The 19,608-nt window shown below is 37.0% G+C and overlaps 1 protein-coding gene across 2 annotated transcripts in view; it reads left to right on the top strand.

The window, feature by feature from the left end:
• Positions 1-19,608, top strand: part of SP3 (Sp3 transcription factor) — a 59,070-nt gene that overhangs the window by 4,226 nt on the left and 35,236 nt on the right. For both annotated transcript variants that reach the window (XM_026454232.2, XM_026454231.2), the window contains exon 4: positions 6,701-8,060. In XM_026454232.2, the coding sequence (XP_026310017.1) occupies positions 6,701-8,060 (1,360 nt within the window). The remainder of the gene's footprint in view (positions 1-6,700; positions 8,061-19,608) is intronic.

The raw sequence follows: 19,608 nt of genomic DNA, 5'->3' as shown, positions 1-19,608 counted from the left end.
AAATCTGAGATTTATCAATCAAATCATAATTTGCCAATCATAGTAAAATGAAAATAGTTTCGCCTAAAAAAAAATCCTAAATCATATATTTCTTTATGATGTTTGGTACCTGCGCCCAAGATTTTTCGCTTTGAGTAAAATTGGTAAGACTGGCCTGTGTATAATTTGCCTTAGCAAATAGAAAAATTATTTTTCCAGTGCAGATATGAACTTGACATTTTTTCAGCACATCTTAGAAAAGGAAGGAAATTTACGTGAGTTCATGAGCTTAGATAATCTTTTATTACTCAAATGATTCGGAATTATGAGAGGTTATAGCTGTGTTTTTAAATAATTGTATTTTGGAATAACTTTAAATTTATAGAAAAGTTGGAAATAAAGAACTGAGAATTGTCTCATACCCTTCATCCAGCTTCCCCTAATGTTAGCATCATGATGACACATTTGTCCAAACTAAAAAATGAACATTGTTATGATATTACTAACTAGACTTTGTTTGCATTTCACCAGCTTTTCCACTAATGTCCATTTTCTCTTCTGGGATCCAGTCTAGGATTCCACATTGCTTATATATTGTGTTTAAACAAGTGGAAATACACACGTACAGATCAACTTTATGCCAGTTTAGCTTGGTATTTTGAGGTTAAAAGGGCCTTGAAAAGCCAATCAGCTGTGCTGAAGATTGCTTTTAATACTTGGATTTTGAATTTGGAATTTGTCATAAAGAGCAACCTAGCCAAGGGTGTTTGGTTACCCACAGTACATGGCTGAAGAAGTCTAGTCACAAAGCAGTCTCACATGTAATGTTCTACAATGTGGACTCTGAAAGATGGTTTTATAGCAGCGCTCCTTTGTGCTTAAGTTGTGTGGCTAATTTTAGTAGTAAACCAGGAAATAGAAAAAAGTAGACCTTTGTGCAAGTATTAACTTTGACCAGTTTGCATTTATGTGAACTTGTGGATTTTTAATTTACCTCATTTGCACTTTTAGTGGAATAAAATAAGTGACTATGTATTTATTTTGAGACGGAGTGTTGCTCTGTCGTCCAGGCTGGAGTGCAGTGGCGCCATCTTGGCTCACTGCAAGCTCTGCCTCGCGGGTTTCACGCCATTCTCCTGCCTCAGCCTCCTGAGTAGCTGGGACTACAGGCATGTGCCACCATGCCCGGCTTTTTTTGTATTTTTTAATAGTGACAGGGTTTCACCCTGTTAGCCAGGATGGTCTCAGTCTCCTGACCTTGTAATCCACCCGTCTCAGCAGTCTACCCGCCTCAGCCTCCCAGAGTGCTGGGATTACAGGCGTGAGCCACCGCGTTTAGCCTAAAATAAGTGACTATTATGAAAGTGATTGCCTGATCTTTGGTTTAGGTTGTAAATTTAGTGTTCCTTAATTTGGCACATAAATGTTGTTGAGCTAAAAAATAAGTAATAGCTTACTTCAAAAAATATTATTTTGCCATTATTTAAATAAGACCTATGCTGTCGTTGTAACTAATTCATTGGGTAGGGTAATTCTATTTGAAGTCTATTTCAGTTCTTTTAGTGCTCTTTGAAGATTTTAAGAAACTTGAATATTTGCTTAAGTTCTTAGTTTGTTTCCACGTCAGCTTCACACTTGTTCTTGTTTCCAGTTATGCTCCTTTCTTTCCTGTTTCTGGCTTTCATAAAGGCATTCGTAGGAACTAAGTTAATGATCATTTCCAAATACTATGCAATAGATGGTGTGAATTTTTTCTTTTTTTGTTTCCACAGGTATATTTCTATGTAGAAAGACTTAGAGTGCCTTAGTTACAATTTCTTACAGACTAATGCCAACATTCATGTTAGTTGGTGTTTTGTTTGTTTTTTGAGAAAGTCTCACTTTGTCTCCCAGTCTGGAGTGCATATGCGCTTTTACAGCTCACTGCAACCTCAACCACTGGGCTCAAACGATCCTCCCACCTCAGCCTCCCTAGTAGCTGAGACTACGGGCACATGCCACCACAGTTGGCTAATTTTTGTATTTTTTGTAGAGATGGAGTTTCGCCATGTTGCCTAGGCTGGTCTTCAACTTCTAGACTCAAAGAATCCACTTGGCTGTGTTTTGTTAGTTGTCCAGTAAGAATATTAGGTACTGAGAGAAACACTGGTGGATTTTTAGTTTAGTTTGTAAACTTACGTAGACATAAATTATGTAGAGGATTATCTTGCTTCTAAATCAAATACTAGTTCTCGTCTAGGTTGCCTGTTTTAATTTTTTTTACTTTTATTTTTTTGAGACTGAGTCTCGCCCTGTCACCCAGGCTGGAGTGTGGTGGCGGAATCTCAGCTCACTGTGACCTCCGCCTTCCAGGCCCAAGCCATTCTTCTGCCTCAGCCCCCGAGTAGCTGGGACTGCAGTTGTACACCATGCCTGGCTAATTTTTGTCTGTTTAGTAGAGGCAGGGTTTTACCATGTTGGTCAGGCTGGTCTCGAACTCCTGACCTCAAGTGATCTGCCCGCCTCAGCCTCCCACAGTGCTGGGATTACAGGTGTGAGCCACCGGCCCGGCCGTGGTTGTATGTTTTTAAATCTCCTTTTCTTCTTTTGTTTTTGTGGTATTTCCAGTAGTCTAACATCAAACATTTTTCATACTTTTTTTTTTTTTGGTCTCAGATGATTTTCTAATTTATTCTTCTCCCATTTGGTATTTAGTGTACTTCATCTCTTTTAGTGGTATATTGGTGATGAAATTTACACGATTGTGCTTTACAAGGCTTTGTAGTTTTGAAATACTTGGAGCTGATTCATTGTGGAATTGTGGAAATAGGTTTAAAATTGGTTTAGACTCTTTCATAGAAGGCTCTTAATACCTCAAAATTTGTTTTGATCTGTTCTGTCATTGTGTTTGCAATGATTTTAAAGTAAAATAACTATTCAGTAAATATATATAGATCTTACTGAGTGCTGGGAATTGTGCTAGGCATTTTAATGGATATTTTTCAAATCTATTCTCATAATCTTAGCAATCACAGTGGTCTTGGGATTGCACAGTGCTCAGTAGTTTATAAAACTTAATATTTTTCTTATGGTTCTTATGACCCTGCAAGGTAATGTTTTTCCAGTTGATGACATGAGGAAATTGAGTTACTCTAACTCACACAATTCCACAGTGTAGTCAGAACTACAACTCAGTTCTGAGCTTTTTTTTTTTCTAGTGTAATAGATTATTTGTCGAGTGTAGTTTTAGCATAATTCATCTAGTAGTTTTCTGATTGAGTGTGTTTTTTCCATTCCATTTAGAAAATAGGGTATTTAGGCCGGGCGCGGTGGCTCAAGCCTGTAATCCCAGCACTTTGGGAGGCTGAGACGGGTGGATCACCAGGTCAGGAGATCGAGACCATCCTGGCTAACACGGTGAAACCCCGTCTCTACTAAAAAATACAAAAAAAACTAGCCGGGCGAGGTGGGCGCCTGTAGTCCCAGCTACTTGGGAGGCTGAGGCAGGAGAATGACGTGAACCCGGGAGGCGGAGCTTGCAGTGAGCTGAAGTCCGGCCACTGCACTCCAGCCTGTGCGACTGAGCGAGACTCCATCTCAAAAAGAAAAAAAAAGGGTATTTAGCAAATTTTTTACAACTGCAAATTTATTACATTGAAAAAGTCCCTTTTTTTGCTTTTTTTCCTTAAATTACCTGTTGCTTTTTTTTTTTTTTTCCCCCATCGTTGTGCTTACAGGTATTTTAATATATGCTTTTCACTTCAGGCTTATTCAGAGAAATTCAGAATACATCACTTTGCTCTAGGTTTAGAGATTTTTCTTCAATTAATGGCCTGAATTGCTGGGAAAAATGGCACTACAGTTTATTTTTATCTAACTTCTGGAGAGGGGATGACTTGGGCAATATTCACTCAGATTTGTCATTTGAGTAGCTGTATTTATTTTCAAGGAATTTCTTGACTAGAAAGCTGTTCAATGATGGTTGAATATCTGTCTTTATTACTATTTTGTAAAAAAAAAAAAAAAAAAAAACTTTAGATGCTGTAAATTTGACTTTTTTTTTTAAAAGAAAGTAAAGGGGGACATAATGCCAGTATTGTAAAACTAATTTGTGTCTGAGTTACTATGTTCTTTGATAAAAGCTCAGTACTTCTAAATTTTATGCTGGTCAGAAAAAATTTCAGTGGATCCTCCAGGTGAGCAGTAACCTTAAGAAGATAAAGATTGGATTTTAGACACACTTTAGATTCTAGTATATAGGTTTAAATATTTGTAGTTGACTCAGAATGCCAAGAGACTGAAATGAAACATTCGTCACTGTAATGTTAGGAAAGGTGACTTAACACATTGTAATTTCTATACCAGATTGAAGTTGCAGAGTGACATGTGACTTTAATGTCTGATGCTTCATTTTAAAATTGTTTAGTAAGTATAATTTGAGCGTATTTAAGACAGGTCACTGTTTTAGTTCGGGCCTAGAGATTTGTATTGGGTTCCACAATTTCTCAGCCTTTAGTCTCTCCTCCCTTTCTTTTCAGTCTCCTTCACTGAGTCTTAGTTTATCTTTATAAAACACAGATGTGATTGCACCACTCACTTGCTTATAAACCTTTTATAGCTTTCACTCACTATCTACAGGATAAAGTCCAAACAATTTAGTGGGATCTGTGAAGCCATTTACAAGCCTTGATAAAAATGTCTAGTTTTGTTCCCCATTGTTTTCCTCTATGAATATGAGCCTTTTTGGGATCTTTTTCTCAATTCCAAACTTCATATTATTTAGGATTTCTTTTTGTCTGTGATTTTATTGTTTCTGTGCCTTTATTAGTGCCTCTTTTTTTAACTCACTACAGGAAAATCTTATATTCTAATACTACTTTAAAATATATCTATATGAAATCTTTTTTCAATCTTGTATCTTCCACAGTGTTTTGATCATATGACTAGTCTGTGCTACTTTTCACATTGTATTAGCATGGATGTGTGTATGTCTGCTTGGATTGACAGTGAACCATTTGAAGATTGGGATTGTATGTCATGGGTTTACTCACATGTGTATTTCATCTTGGTAAATTACTTTCAAATGTTTGAATTTAGTCATTTAACTGTGGTTCATCCACTGAAATAACTAACTATATACTTCTCAACTATGTCTTCATGAAAATTAGGTAGTGAGCTTCTTTAAGAAACTTACAGTTTTTTTTTTGTTTATCTTATTTGCCTTAAGTTTTATGGAATGGTTTATGTTGAGATAACTGTGTATGTCTTAACTGATTTTTTGGTCATAGATTCTCACTGAGAATATAATTAAACCCTAGATTATCTTTCTCTCCCTTAAATTGTATTAGTACTTTGTCAGAAAGTTGGCATGCTGTTTTAAAGGGCTTCCTTGAAACCCAATCATGGATCTTAGGTTGACAGTGCTGGGCTAGATATGCTTATGTTCCCATTGTCTAATGATATATGTAGTTACTGAACTCACAGGTAGATCTAGAAGGAAGTAGGAGAAGGATGACTTTATTTTGATGATAAATTACCTAGGTCTTATTCCCTATCTTTGCCATTGGTCTTGGGGGTAGGAATGACACAAACATGATACAGTGTTTAAGGGCCTGGGTTTTGGAGTTAAGCTTAGCCTAGTTTTAAATCCTGTCTTGTCTATTTGATAGCCATGTGATTTTGTCCCTCAGTTTTCTCAGCTGTGAAATAGGGATAATACCTATCTCATAGGATTATTTTAAGGAGTAAATTACATAATCCTGTAAACCCTTCTCATAGTACTTGGCATATAAAAGAAAACCTTAAATGTTAGACATTATTGCTATTATTCCCTTAAGAAAATCTGCTCTTGGACATTGGCAGGTAGGGTTTTATTGCTTTCTGCTTTTCTACATTGGATTTTTTCCAATCTTGCCTAATCCATAAATTATGGGGATGATAACTGAGCTGCTAGTAGGTCCAGAAGCATACAGACTGTGGCTTTACCTGCTATTCTAGGTTTACAGAAGAATGCCAGACATACACCAGAATACAAAAGATATATGCTAGGCATTCTACTGAGAACTTACAATAGTAGGTAAAGTCACAGTGTGTATGCTCCAGCTTCTGATTCTAGAAAAACCTTTCAGATGGGGCTATGTTGTCATGTGGTCACAGGGCAATGACTTTTTCTCATTAAGTTTTTTTAACATCTTTATTTTTCAATAGTTCATGGAAAAAGTAAAGAGTTTGATAGCTTAATGGAATAGCTCTAGCAATGAGTTTACTTCAGAGTATGTTAATAGATGCCACAAAAGAGTAGATTTCATTGTTTGGTTTTAGGTTTATAGCAATAACAAATCTTTTCTAACTCGGATGACTTAACACACTTTGCTAATGTTTCCTTTTTATACACAAATATAATGCACCTGATTTAGTCATAGCCATCTCCACTGTTGTGTTTTGTGTTTTAACTATGTAGTGTTAGAGATCATAGATGCAGGATTAGAAGATTGGTCTGTGGTTGTGATGAACATTCTGAGAATTTTTTCTGTCCCACTCAAATAGGATGGATTGTCTTTGCAATAACAAAACTAGAAGTGATAATTGTAGTTCATATAGTACTGCTACTGTATTTGAACCCTATTGTGTTTTAAGATAAGTTGAATTTTCAGGTAGTAGGATTTATACCAGTTTTTAGAATTTTTTGAGGGTTGGTTTAAATATACCACAAATACATCACGTTTTTGTTTTCTTCATCCAGACAGGTGATTTGGCTTCTGCACAGTTAGGAGGAGCACCAAACCGATGGGAGGTTTTGTCAGCCACACCTACAACTATAAAAGATGAAGCTGGTAATCTAGTACAGATTCCAAGTGCTGCTACTTCAAGTGGGCAGTATGTTCTTCCCCTTCAGAATTTGCAGAATCAACAAATATTTTCCGTTGCACCTGGATCAGATTCATCAAATGGTACAGTGTCCAATGTTCAATATCAAGTGATACCACAGATCCAGTCAACAGATGGTCAGCAGGTTCAAATTGGTTTCACAGGCTCTTCAGATAATGGGGGTATAAATCAAGAAAGCAGTCAAATTCAGATCATTCCTGGCTCTAATCAAACCTTACTTGCCTCTGGAACACCTCCTGCTAACATCCAGAATCTCATACCACAGACTGGTCAAGTCCAGGTTCAGGGAGTTGCAATTGGTGGTTCATCTTTTCCTGGTCAAACCCAAGTAGTTGCTAATGTGCCTCTTGGTCTGCCAGGAAATATTACGTTTGTACCAATCAATAGTGTCGATCTAGATTCTTTGGGACTCTCGGGCAGTTCTCAGACAATGACTGCAGGCATTAATGCCGATGGACATTTGATAAACACAGGACAAGCTATGGATAGTTCAGACAATTCAGAAAGGACTGGTGAGCGGGTTTCTCCTGATATTAATGAAACTAATACTGATACAGATTTATTTGTGCCAACATCCTCTTCATCACAGTTGCCTGTTACGATAGATAGTACAGGTATATTACAACAAAACACAAATAGCTTGACTACATCTAGTGGGCAAGTTCATTCTTCAGATCTTCAGGGAAATTATATCCAGTCGCCTGTTTCTGAAGAGACACAGGCACAGAATATTCAGGTTTCTACAGCACAGCCTGTTGTACAGCATCTACAACTTCAAGAGTCTCAGCAGCCAACCAGTCAAGCCCAAATTGTGCAAGGTATTACACCACAGACAATCCATGGTGTGCAAGCCAGTGGTCAAAATATATCACAACAGGCTTTGCAAAATCTTCAGTTGCAGCTGAATCCTGGAACCTTTTTAATTCAGGCACAGACAGTGACCCCTTCTGGACAGGTAACTTGGCAAACGTTTCAAGTACAAGGGGTCCAGAACTTGCAGAATTTGCAAATACAGAATACTGCTGCCCAACAAATAACTTTGACGCCTGTTCAAACACTCACACTTGGTCAAGTTGCGGCAGGTGGAGCCTTCACTTCAACTCCAGTTAGTCTAAGCACTGGTCAGTTGCCAAATCTACAAACAGTTACAGTAAACTCTATAGATTCTACTGGTATACAGCTACATCCAGGAGAGAATGCTGACAGTCCTGCAGGTGAGTCTTAAGTTATGTCATGCCATAAATAAGTTCAGTGAAAATACACAGAGGGAAATTTTTTGCTTCAGGTATTTATCAGCATCAGGCTCACATTAGAAGTAATGATCAATGTTTGTGTGAAAATACGTTTGTATGAAAGTAGACATCAAAGTATCTTCCAAATTATTGTTCTTTGAAAGTTTGTAGTTTTTGAAGTTAGGGATTCATTTTTCTAGTATGCCAATTACATTATAGTTTTTTCTTAATTTTTTATTTGTTTTGACATTTGATTGATTCAGGCATTATAACATTTTTATTTGGCAGGTAGGCTGTCTTGGTTGGCCTTAGTGTAATGTGAATTAAAAATTTTATGCATTATATTTGGTTGAGGCATCAGGTTGGTACAGTGAAAACATGGTACAGGGAATAAATATGCCTCAGCCACTTGCTAGGTGTGTGGTTTTGGCCAGGTTATTTTTCTTTTGCAAACTTCGTTTTCTCGTTGTCTAAAATGGAGGTGTTGGCCTAGGTAACTGTCTAGGTGACCTTCCAAACCAAAAATTCTTTGATTCTGTGATAGTGGTCATTACATTAATCTTAACTGTGCTAGAAATAGTCATCAATAGTATTAGTAGACATTTCAGAAGTCTACTCTTTGAATGTTGTATAAGAATTAAATAATAAAGTTTAAAAAGAGATAGTGTAATTTTTATCCTATTAATGTTGTCTGTCTAGATAACATTTGATTGAATGTTTTGTTGTGCAGTAAGTCCTGAACTTTATTACTTTTAATTCTGTTTTGTATTTGGATTTCTGTGGAGATTGTACTATTAACATTCTTTCACCAGGTCAGTGATTCTAAACTCTTAAAAGTGGGACACTTTAACTGAACTGATTCACGTAACTCCCATCACCATTTAAAGATTATCTTTTTTCTTTTGATAAATTTGTAATACATGCCTAGAAAATTGGAATGGCCTTAAAACCTCAGATCTGTATTTGGAAATCCTTTAATTACATTTGAGCCTTCTGAAGCTGTGATGATTTTTTTTAGGGGTTGGGATTAGGATTTCTGAAGCTGGTTTAGAGCACTGGTTTTTTTTTTCTTCTTCTTTTTTTGAGATGGAGTCTCGCTCTGTCACACAGGCTGGAGTGCAGTGGCGCGATCTCAGCTCACTGCAACCTCTGCCTTCTGGGTTCAAGCAGTTCTTGTGCCTCAACCTCACGAGTAGCTGGGATTAGCTCCTGACTAGCTGGGATTGCAGGTGCATGCCACCACGTCCAGCTAATTTTTGTATTTTTAATAGAGATGGGGTTTCACCATGTTGGCCAGGCAGGTTGCAAACTCCTGACCTCAAGTGATCCGCCCACCTCGGCCTTCCAAAGTGCTGGGATTACAGGTGTGAGCCACCACTCTGCTCTTGGCCTAAAGCAGTAGTTCTTAAAATGTGATCTGTGGACCATTGGATATCCCTGAGACCCTCTGAGAGGTCCTTCTTATCAAGCTACACTAAGAAATTATTTGCCTTTTTCTCTGTGTTGACACTTTCAGTGGTGGTGGATAAGACTGCTTGTGTCTTAGCGTATATCAAGGCAGTGACAGCAGACTGTAATAGTTGTTGCTATATTCTTCATGACCATGCACTTGCAGTTAAAGAAAAATCCCAGTTTCACTCAAGAATGACCTTGATGAACAGTAAGAAATTTACTAAATCTTGACCCTTGAGGGCTGCATGTCTTTTAAAAAATAATAGCTTTATTGGGATATGATTGACATACCATAAAACTCACTGTTTATATAATTCGCTGGTTTTAACTATGGTCATAGAGTTGTACAACCATCATCACTATCTAGTTTTAGAGCATTTTTATTACCCCAAAAGGAAACCTATACTCTTTAGCAGTCACTCTTCATTCCCTTCCCCTCAGACCCTGACAACCACTGCTCTCTACTTTCTGTCCCTTTGGATTTGCCAGTTATTTCATATCAGTGTAATTGTACAATATGTGACCTTTGGTGTTGTGGTTTCTTTCATTTAGCATGATGTTCTCAAGGTTCATCTGTGTCATAGTATGTGTCAGAATCTCATTTCTTTATATGGCTGAGTAGTATTCCATTGTATGCATATACCACATTTTATTTATCTGCCGAGAGACATTTAGGTTGTTTCCACTTTTTGGCTCTTATGAATAGTGCTGCTGTGAGCATTTGTGTAGGTAGCATTTTGTGTGGAAATGTTTTCTTTTGGATATGTACCTGGGACTGGATTGCTGAGTTGTATGGCAGTTGGGTTTAACTGGTTTTCTAAAGAGACCATACCGTTTTACACTCTCATTGACAGTGTGTTGAGGGTCCCAGTTTCTCTCTAGTGCCACCAACCTTTTATTGCACATCTTTCTGATTACAGCCATCCTAATGGGTATGAAGTGGTATCTCTTTATGGTTTTGGTTTGTAGTTACTACTACATGTCTTTGTAGTATTCTCTGTGATGAAATGGGAAATACGCTTTAATAAAGCATTTTTGCTGCATATCAAAATAAGAATTGTTTAAAAAACCACTTTTTTCCCTCAGTTATGCAGTTCTGTGAGTTGCAAGCTGAACTAGATGCTGTTTTCATCAAATACTGTTTTTACTTGAAAGAATGATAAACTGTGGTTTTGAGATTAATGTAGTAAAGTGACAGATATTTCCTCAAAAAAAAAAAAAAAAAAAGAAGTGAGCCTGTCATGTGAAGGAAAAAAACTGGAAAGCATTTGCTGCTGATGACAAAATTTGCACTTTCCAGTGAAAATTAGAATTTTGGGAAATTCAAATATATTATGAGCTTGATACCTTCTTAATACTAAATGTTTTTCTGATGAGATGGGTAGTGATACTAACAGCTTTTTTGATATTGTATTTTAATGAAATGTGCTAACACTTGGAAGATCTGTGTGGTAGTTCAGTGAACCAGCAGATTTCAAATGACCAACTCATTATATTACAAAATTGTGCATGGGTAAAAGATCCATTCAGAGTGCAAGATAGACCAATAACAGTATAGAAAGTTTACAGTAGTGTCAGGTTCCACATTTGTACTGAACTTTAAGAAACTGCCACCTTTAAATTTGGTGTAGTATTCAAAGAAAACCTACAGTTGGCTGAAAGGGTACTTTATTCTTGCCCTTTCCAGGTACATATCTGTGAGGGTAGATACTCTATTCATAAACTTCAGCCCGAACCATGTATTGCAAGAGATTGAGTGCAGGAGCAGATCTGAGACTTTAAATGTCTTCTTTTATTCACTCTAGACATTACAGAGATTTGTAAAAATGTAAAACATGGTTTTCTCATTAAATTTTTTGTTGTTTTGAAAAATGTTTTTCATAAAATGTTAATTTATATTAACGTAATGGGTTTATTTTTAAATGAATTAAATTTAAATTTCTGTTTATGATTCAGTAAATATCAATTTACACATACACTACATGAACAAAAGTTTTTTGTGAACGTCAGTAATATGTAAGTTTGGAAAGGAGTTCTGAGACTAAAAGGTTTGAGTTAGGTGACAGATTACTAAAGACATGAAAGATAGTTTTTAGAAACCAGTTTTTAATGTGTTTACAAAATTAATGTTACAGAGTTCTATATGTTAGAAAAAAATCTCTAGAAACTTTGATTTTTGTGGATTTATGTTGGTCATGAAATGATGTTGTTATGAAGCACTAAGTTCTTCAGTAATTTCTTTTCAAATGTTACCAGAATAGAAAAACTGTATGTATTTAACACAAAATGGAATTTTAGTTTATTGAATGGTGCCCAAGAAGGGTAAAATAAATACTCCAGAAAGCCATTAAATTTGAATTTTTTCCTGATTTTAAAGGAATGGGGATATTAGTTGTGAAAGTAAAAGTTAAAGAAAGTGAGAATAAAAATGCTGGATAAGACATAGCATATTTAGTAATAAAAACTAGGAAGTTTTCATTTTGAGGATATAAACTTTCTCTTGGTATACTTTCTAATTGGCAAGAAGGGAGATACATTAAGATGCTTTTTCTCACCAGAAAATCAGAGCAAAATATTTGTTTCAGTGTTACGTGTAGTATGCCCAGATGAAAATGCTGAAAACTTTGACATCCTTGGTTTGCCTTTTTTTTTTTCTTTCTTTTTTTTTTTTTTAAAGAGACAGGGTCTCTGTCTTCTAGGCTGAAATGCAGTGCCGTGATTATAACACATTGTGATCTCAAACTTCTGGCCTGAGCCTCCTGAATGTGTAGAACGGCAGACTGGCACCACCATGCCCAGCTAAGTTTTAAATGTTTTGTAGAGATGGCATCTTGCTATGTTGCCCAGGTTGGTCTTGAACTGCTTGGCACAAGGAGTCCTCTTGCCTTGGCTTCCCAAAGTGTTGGAATTACAGGCATGAGCCACTGTGCCTAGCCTGTACTGTACTTTTGATAAGCATGACATTTATGTAACAATTTCCCAAAATAAAGGAGAAAGTATTTATTTTTTAAACCAGGGCTCTGGAATTTGCCTTTTTGTTTGTTTTTGTTAAGTTTAAAGGACCCCTTTAATAAAAATGACCTTACTCCAGCCTGTTTTAAGCAGTAAGTCTGACTTCGGTTCCTTCTTTTTCGGGGTACTTTTACTACTCTTTATCCTTTAGAAACCAAATTTCCATCTTCCTGGAAACATGAGGCGCCAAACTGAAACCCTGCTAATCTTACATATTTCTGTCCATTTGTGGCTCACTGAGAAAAGCATGCTGCTTTAGGAAACTTCGTTGTTGTCTCATTTTTACTTTTTCATTGCTATGTAAGCAATGAAACTGGGTAAGAGGAGGCAAAGTATGAATTTATGTATCTTTCCAGTGTCAAAATTTTCCCCCAATTTAAGCCAAGACTTAATTCAGTCTCAAATTTTAGTCCTCTACCAGATTTTGTTTTATCTAAAATACAGTTTTTCAAGACTGGGCACATTTAAAATGGAGTCAGGTGTTTGAAGTTGGAAGAAGAGTTTATAGAAGTCATTTCTTCTTAAAAGCAAACAACTTAATGTTTAGAATTCCCCATTATTCATGAAAAACTGGACAGTTGCAGGTTAACTGGTAGCTGTCTTTTTGTATTAGAGAAAATAGAAACCTTTCAAAAGGTAGGAATTTTTAACTTAATATTTAAGGTTTTTTTAAATTATATTTTAAGTTCTAGGGTACATGTGCACAACATGCAGGTTTGTTACATATGTATACATGTGCCATGTTGGTGTGCTGCACCCTGTAACTTGTCATTTACATTAGGTATATCTCCTAATGCTATCCTTCCCCCCTTCCCACATGCAGAAAAGCCCAAAGTTAGATTCATTGCTGAAAACAAGAGCCTGGAGTAGGGCTCATTTTTGTTAAAGGGGAGCTACAGAAAGTTGTTGCTGTTTGTTATCCTGAGGTATGACTTAAATGAAGATTTACAGAGATGAGACGACGATGCAGGAAAATAGGAGGACATCAGCACAGTCTTATGACCACCACATATGTACCAGTCTGAACCATTGAACTGTTAGCTGAGTGTTTGGATTTGTGATATAGCCAGTATTACTACTTGGAAGACTTATATATGAGTTCTGGGGCTTGCAAAAATGGCAGACCCATAATTGTAATACTGAGAAAGATAGAAAAAAATTATATTCAAGATGATCCTGAAAACCTAAATTCCAAAATACATGAAGGCAAGATCTATGAAAGATAGCTGATAAAATCAACAATTAGGAGATGAATTCATGTCAGATTAAAGAAAATAAACCATTCTGTTAAAGACTTTAAAAATCAGTATGCTTGTAATTGTCAGATAAAAGAAGCAATAGCATCTATAGAAAAGAAGTGAAACAAAAACAGTAGATATGAAAAAACACTCAAATCCTGGACATGAGAAACACATTTCATTGATTCTAAGACACATTTCTGAAATTGGGGTGCATCTTGCAATTCAAGGCATGTCAGTGTTTCTCTCTCTGTCTCTTTTTTTTTTTTTAACTGGTAGTGCTTTCTCTTAGATGAAATATAAAAGTTTTTCGGGGAGAAAAAAGACAACCTTTAGAATGGATTGAGCAAATAGTAATATACTGAGGAATTTACCCAGAATACCACACAGATAATAAACGAGCAGTTAAGACACGGAGGATAGATTGAGAGCCACCAGTGTATTAATTTCAGAGAAAAAGAATAAAGTGAATGGCAAGAGAAGAAACGTTTGATGAAATAATGGCTAAGAATTTTCTTGTGTTGAAGAAATAGAATCTACAGATCAAGTTTTATTTCAAGTATGTAGATAAGTAGAAATAAGTTCATCTCTGACTTAAACTGAAATCACAGACAGTACAGAGATGTTACATTAACATCTTAAATGTTAACAGAGAGAAGACAGATTACTTACAAGGAATGATAGATAGCCCAGCCAAGCATGGTGGCTCGTGCCTGTAATCCCCCCAAAAAATAAAGCCAGGTGTGGTGGTATGCACTTGTAGTTGTAGTTACTGGGGAGGCTAAGTTGGGAGGATTGCTTGAGCCTGGCAGGTCGAGGCTGCAGTGAGCTGTGATTGTGCCACTGCACTCCACACTGGTGACAGAGTGAGGCCCTGTCTCAAAAAAAAGAAGGCATATCTTTCTTTTTAGCCACACAGATGTGAGAAGATCATGGAGTAGTATTCAGAGTGCTGAGAGAAAATAACCAGCTGCCCAGAATTCAGTGGGCAATTAAACTATTCAAGATTTAGAGTTTAGTGAAGATATTTAAAATACTAATATTCAAAGACCTTTATTGAACTGACTACTGTAGGATTAAGTAGGAAAAATGGATCCTGAGGAAATGAGTTGGAAATGAGGAAATAACAGTAATTACAGAAATGGATTTTAAAAATTGGTAATTTGAATCCCAATGTGGTGGTATATGCCTTTAGTTCCAGCTACTCAGGAGGCTGAGGTGGGAGAATTGCTTGAGGCCAGGAGTTCAAGACCAGCTTGGGCAAGATAGACCACCATCTCTTAAAAAAAAAAAAAAAAAAAAAAAAAGATAATATTGGTAACTTAAAAATGTAGAAAATTTCAAAAGTACACAAAAACAATACGTAATGAACCTTCCATGTACCCCTTTCTCAGCTTTAGCAATGATGATCACCCTGCTATTCTTCTTTCCTTTATTTCTACCATTCAAAGTTTTATTTTTGCTGAGTTAATCAATTTATTATTATTTTTGAGACCGTATCTTGCTCTGTCACCCAGGCTGGAGTGCAGTGGTGCAATTTTGGCTCGTTGCAGCCTCCACCTCCTGGGTTCAGGTGATTCTCCTGCCTCATCTTCTTGAGTAGCTGGGATTACAGGAGCCTGCCACCATGCCTGGCTAATTTTTGTATTTTTTAGTAGAGATGGGATTTCACCATGTTGGCCAGGCTAGTCTTGAACTTCCAACCTCAAATGATCCGTCCACCTCAGCCTCCCAAAGTGCTGGGATTAAGGCATGAGCCAACAGGCCTGACCTTTGCTGGGTTATTTTAAAGCAAATCTGACATCATATAATATTATCCCAAAATACTAATGGAGTGGTTCTCAGTGTGTGGTCTGAGACCCCTGGGGGAGGTGTCCCTGTGATCCTTTAATGGGAGAGTGAAGTCAAAGCTATTTTCATAATATTAAGATGTTATTTACCTCTTTCACCTCACAAGTAGTGTACAGTGGAGTGTTTTATTAGGGAAGCTGAACATTTTTGCATGTTTATTGGCTATTTGTGTTTTTTTGTTAAATTGCCTTTTATGTTTTTAGCTTATTTTCCCCAACTAGTATAGCATACTTCTTGTATACTGTATACATAAAGATGTTGTAAAACGTCTTTATATGTCTGGGATATTAATCTTTTGTCCCACACTACAAATAGTGTCATCATTTTTTTTGCCTTCATGTTTAGTCATGTTGGGTTGAGGTATACATAAATTCTTACTAGACTTTTTTTTTAGTATAATAATTTAGAAACTTTGAGGTGTAATGTTTGAATTTAGTTTGTATTGATTTACATGTCTTCTGATGTAGTGGGAACAGTATGTGGAAGAAATTGGGAATTTTAAATTATACTTTCTTAGACTAGAAGATCTAAAATGCATTGTGTGACCTTTAAAGTAATTTTAAATATATGGTTTTGGTCACACTTTGGTTTCTTAGTGTTCTATGGAAAAATAGTGTTCATAGTTATATGAGACCCTTCCTTGAGGATGATACTTTCCATCAACTTGAAGTGTATGTAATTTAATATTAGTAAATACTATAACCATTTACTTGTTCTGATATAGCTGTGTGATTTAAACCATGTAATTTTAGAGAGCTCAAATAATTCAACTTATTAAATGCATCTTGAATAAATGGCTGCTCAGTGTTTGTTTTTTGTGGAGACAGGGTTTCACCATGTTGGCCAGGCTGGTCTCAAACTCCTAGTTTCAAGTGATCCAGCTGCCTTGGCCTCCCAAAGTGCTGGGATTACAGGCGTGAACCACTGCCCCACCATTGGTGTTTTTTTTGTTTTGTTTTTTTAAATACTTTTCTCTTTAATTTGTTTTCTGGAGTAGTGTATTTAGTTTATAATTAACCAAATTTACCCCATAATTTAGTCAGCAACAATAATGCAAATAAGGATTCTGGATGAACGTAAAAGAATGGAAATCACCTGATGTGTGCTCTTCATTAGAGTGTTGATAGATTTTTCAGTAATGCCGTATTTTAATCCAAGAGGAGAACTTTATTACAGCTTGTTCTCTAAACTGCCTCATCATTTTAGTGGTTCTTGGGTACAATTTTTGTATTCAGCTTCATGTTTTTTGAGACAAGGTCTACCTCCGTCACCTAGGTTGGAGTGCAGTGGTGCAGTTTTGGCTCGCTGCAATCTCCAGCTCCCAGGTTCAAGCAATCCTCCTGAGTTAGCTGGGACTACAGGTGTGTGCCACCACACCCGGCTAATCTTTTGTATTTTTTCTAGAGATGGGGTTTTGCCATGTTGCCCAGGGTGGCTTCGAATTCCTGAGCTCAAGCGGTCCGCCTGCCTTGGCCTCCCGAAGTGTTGGGATTATAGGTGTGAGCCACCATGCCTGGCCTTTGGCTTTATGAGGGTACTTAACGTGTGACATTGTTTTCATAAATCTCATGAATTCTCTGATTCAGTGTGTGGTCTGAGTCCCCTGGGGGAGGTGTCCCTGTGATCCTTTAATGGGAGAGTGAAGTCAAAGCTATTTTCATTATATTAAGATGTTATTTACCTGTTTCACCTCACAAGTAGTGTACAGTGGAGCCATGTGTACATAGGACCATCATTCTCCCAGCAACCTAGGTTAGTCATTGATTCAGTCAACAAATGTTTGAGGGTACAGTCACATGCTGCATAATGATGTTTCAGTCAACAACAAACCACATATATGATGGTGGTCCCATAAGATGTAAGACTTTTATTTTTACAGTTCCTTTTCTGTTATGTTTAGATACACAGATAACGTACCATCATGTTTATAGTTTCCTGTAGTACTCAGTATAGTAACTTGTTGTACAGGTTCTTAGACTATACCTATAGCCTAGATGTGTAGTAGACTATACCATCTAGGTTTGTGTAAGAAAGAGTGCGATGTTTGCACAGTAATGAAATCCCCTAATGATGTATTTCTTAGAATGTATCCCAGTCATTGACAAATGGTTTTATACTACAGTATTCTAGGTAGTATTCTTTGCAACACTGAAAAAGACTAAGTCCCTGCTCTCATGAATCTTGTATTCTAGTGGATGAAGACAAGTAAGCAAGTACAATAATTTCACATAATTAGTGTTATGAAGAAAATAAAGCGGCGCTGGGAGTGGTGGTTCATGCCTTTAATTCCAGCACATTGGGAGACCATAGTGGGAGGTTCACTTAAGCTCAGGAGTTCGAGAGCAACCTGGGCAACATAGTGAGACCCCCATCTCATAACAAAATAAAAATTAAAAAAGAAAGCAGAGTTATGGAATAACCGTGGAGTATGGTGGTTATTTTAAATAAGGTGGTTAGGAAATCCCGCCTTATAAGAAAATGAAATTGAGCTACAGATCTGAATATTGATAAAGGAGCCTGTCACTGACATTTGGAGGAAAGAATATTCCAGGAAGAGGGAATGAGCAAGGTGGCTGGAATTGCGTGAATGAGGAGTTAGAAAATAAGATTGGAATCAGCCAGGGGCCAGATAATATATGCCATGGTAGGGAAATTGGATTTATTTCATGTCTCATAGGAAAACATTGGCAGGTTTTAAGTAGGGAACTGATATAATTTATGTATTTAAAAGATCACTCTAGCAGGTCCCTGCCTCAGTAAGCATAAGGTTGATGGAGCAATAGAGTCATCCCTCAGTATCCAATGGGGATTGGTTCTAGGATACTTGCTACACCCACTAGAATATCAAAATCCCCAGATGCTCTAGTCTCTTGTAGTATTTGCATATAACCTGCACACATCCTCCTACAAGCTTTAAATCATCTCTAGGTTACTTACAATACCTAATATAATGTAAATGCTATATAAATAGTTGTACTGTATTTTAAATTTTGTGTTTTTATTATTTTTGTGTTTTTAAAAAAACTTTTGATTTGCAGTTAGTTGAATCCACAGGTACAGAACCCATGGAGGGTTGACTGTACAATCAAAAGATAATAGTTTGGCTAGGCTAGTAATGGGGAAAATCTGGGGAAGGGTGGAGTAAAGTGGGAATTAAGTCTGTTATGGCTTTGTTAAATTTGAAATGACTATTAGATCTACAAGTGGATGGTTCCAGTAAACAGTGGAATATCAGAATCTAGTGGTCAGGTTGGGCTGGAGGTAGAATTTAGGGTGTCATTACTGTATACAGATATGACTCGACGAAATCATTCAGGTCATAGTTTCTTTTCCAGTCGCCCAGGCTGGAGTGCAGTGGTGTGATCCTAGCTGACTGTAACTTCCGCCTCCGGGGTTCAAGCGTTTCTCCTGCCTCAGCCTCCCAAGTAGCTGGAATTACAGGTGTGTGCCACCACGCCTAGCTAATTTTTGTATTTTTCATAGGGATGGGGTTTCACCAGGCTGGCCAGGCTGGTCTTGAACTTATGACCTCAAGTGATTCGCCTGCCTGGGCCTCCCAAAGTGCTGGGATTACAGGCTTACAGGTGTGAGCCATCGCGCCCGGCCCCAACTGTTGACTGCATTGTAGAATCTCTCAGATAACTTTCTAGAAATGCCAACAATTTGTGTTCATCCTCCTCCCAATTCTAGTTTAATTGCTCTACATGAAGCCAGAAAAGTTGTGTCATAAAAGTCCCCAAGTGATTTTGAAGTGCAGCTGGTTTAAGAATTTCTAACTTAGTAGAGAAAGAATATACATAGAGAAGAGCTTGGGAAATTATATTCTGAGCCTCAGGTTATTTCTCTAGACTTTTTAAATGTAGGGTCTGGCAAAGTATCAAATGTAACCCACCAGGCATATGAGAAAGTAAGACAACACGAATGAGAACCAGCAGAAACAATGGAAATAGACTAAAAACTACTTAACTGTGGTCTAG

This window comes from Piliocolobus tephrosceles, chromosome 11 (assembly GCF_002776525.5).
Source record: "Piliocolobus tephrosceles isolate RC106 chromosome 11, ASM277652v3, whole genome shotgun sequence".
Taxonomy (NCBI): domain Eukaryota; kingdom Metazoa; phylum Chordata; class Mammalia; order Primates; family Cercopithecidae; genus Piliocolobus; species Piliocolobus tephrosceles.
This window is presented reverse-complemented; position numbering and strand designations above follow the sequence as displayed.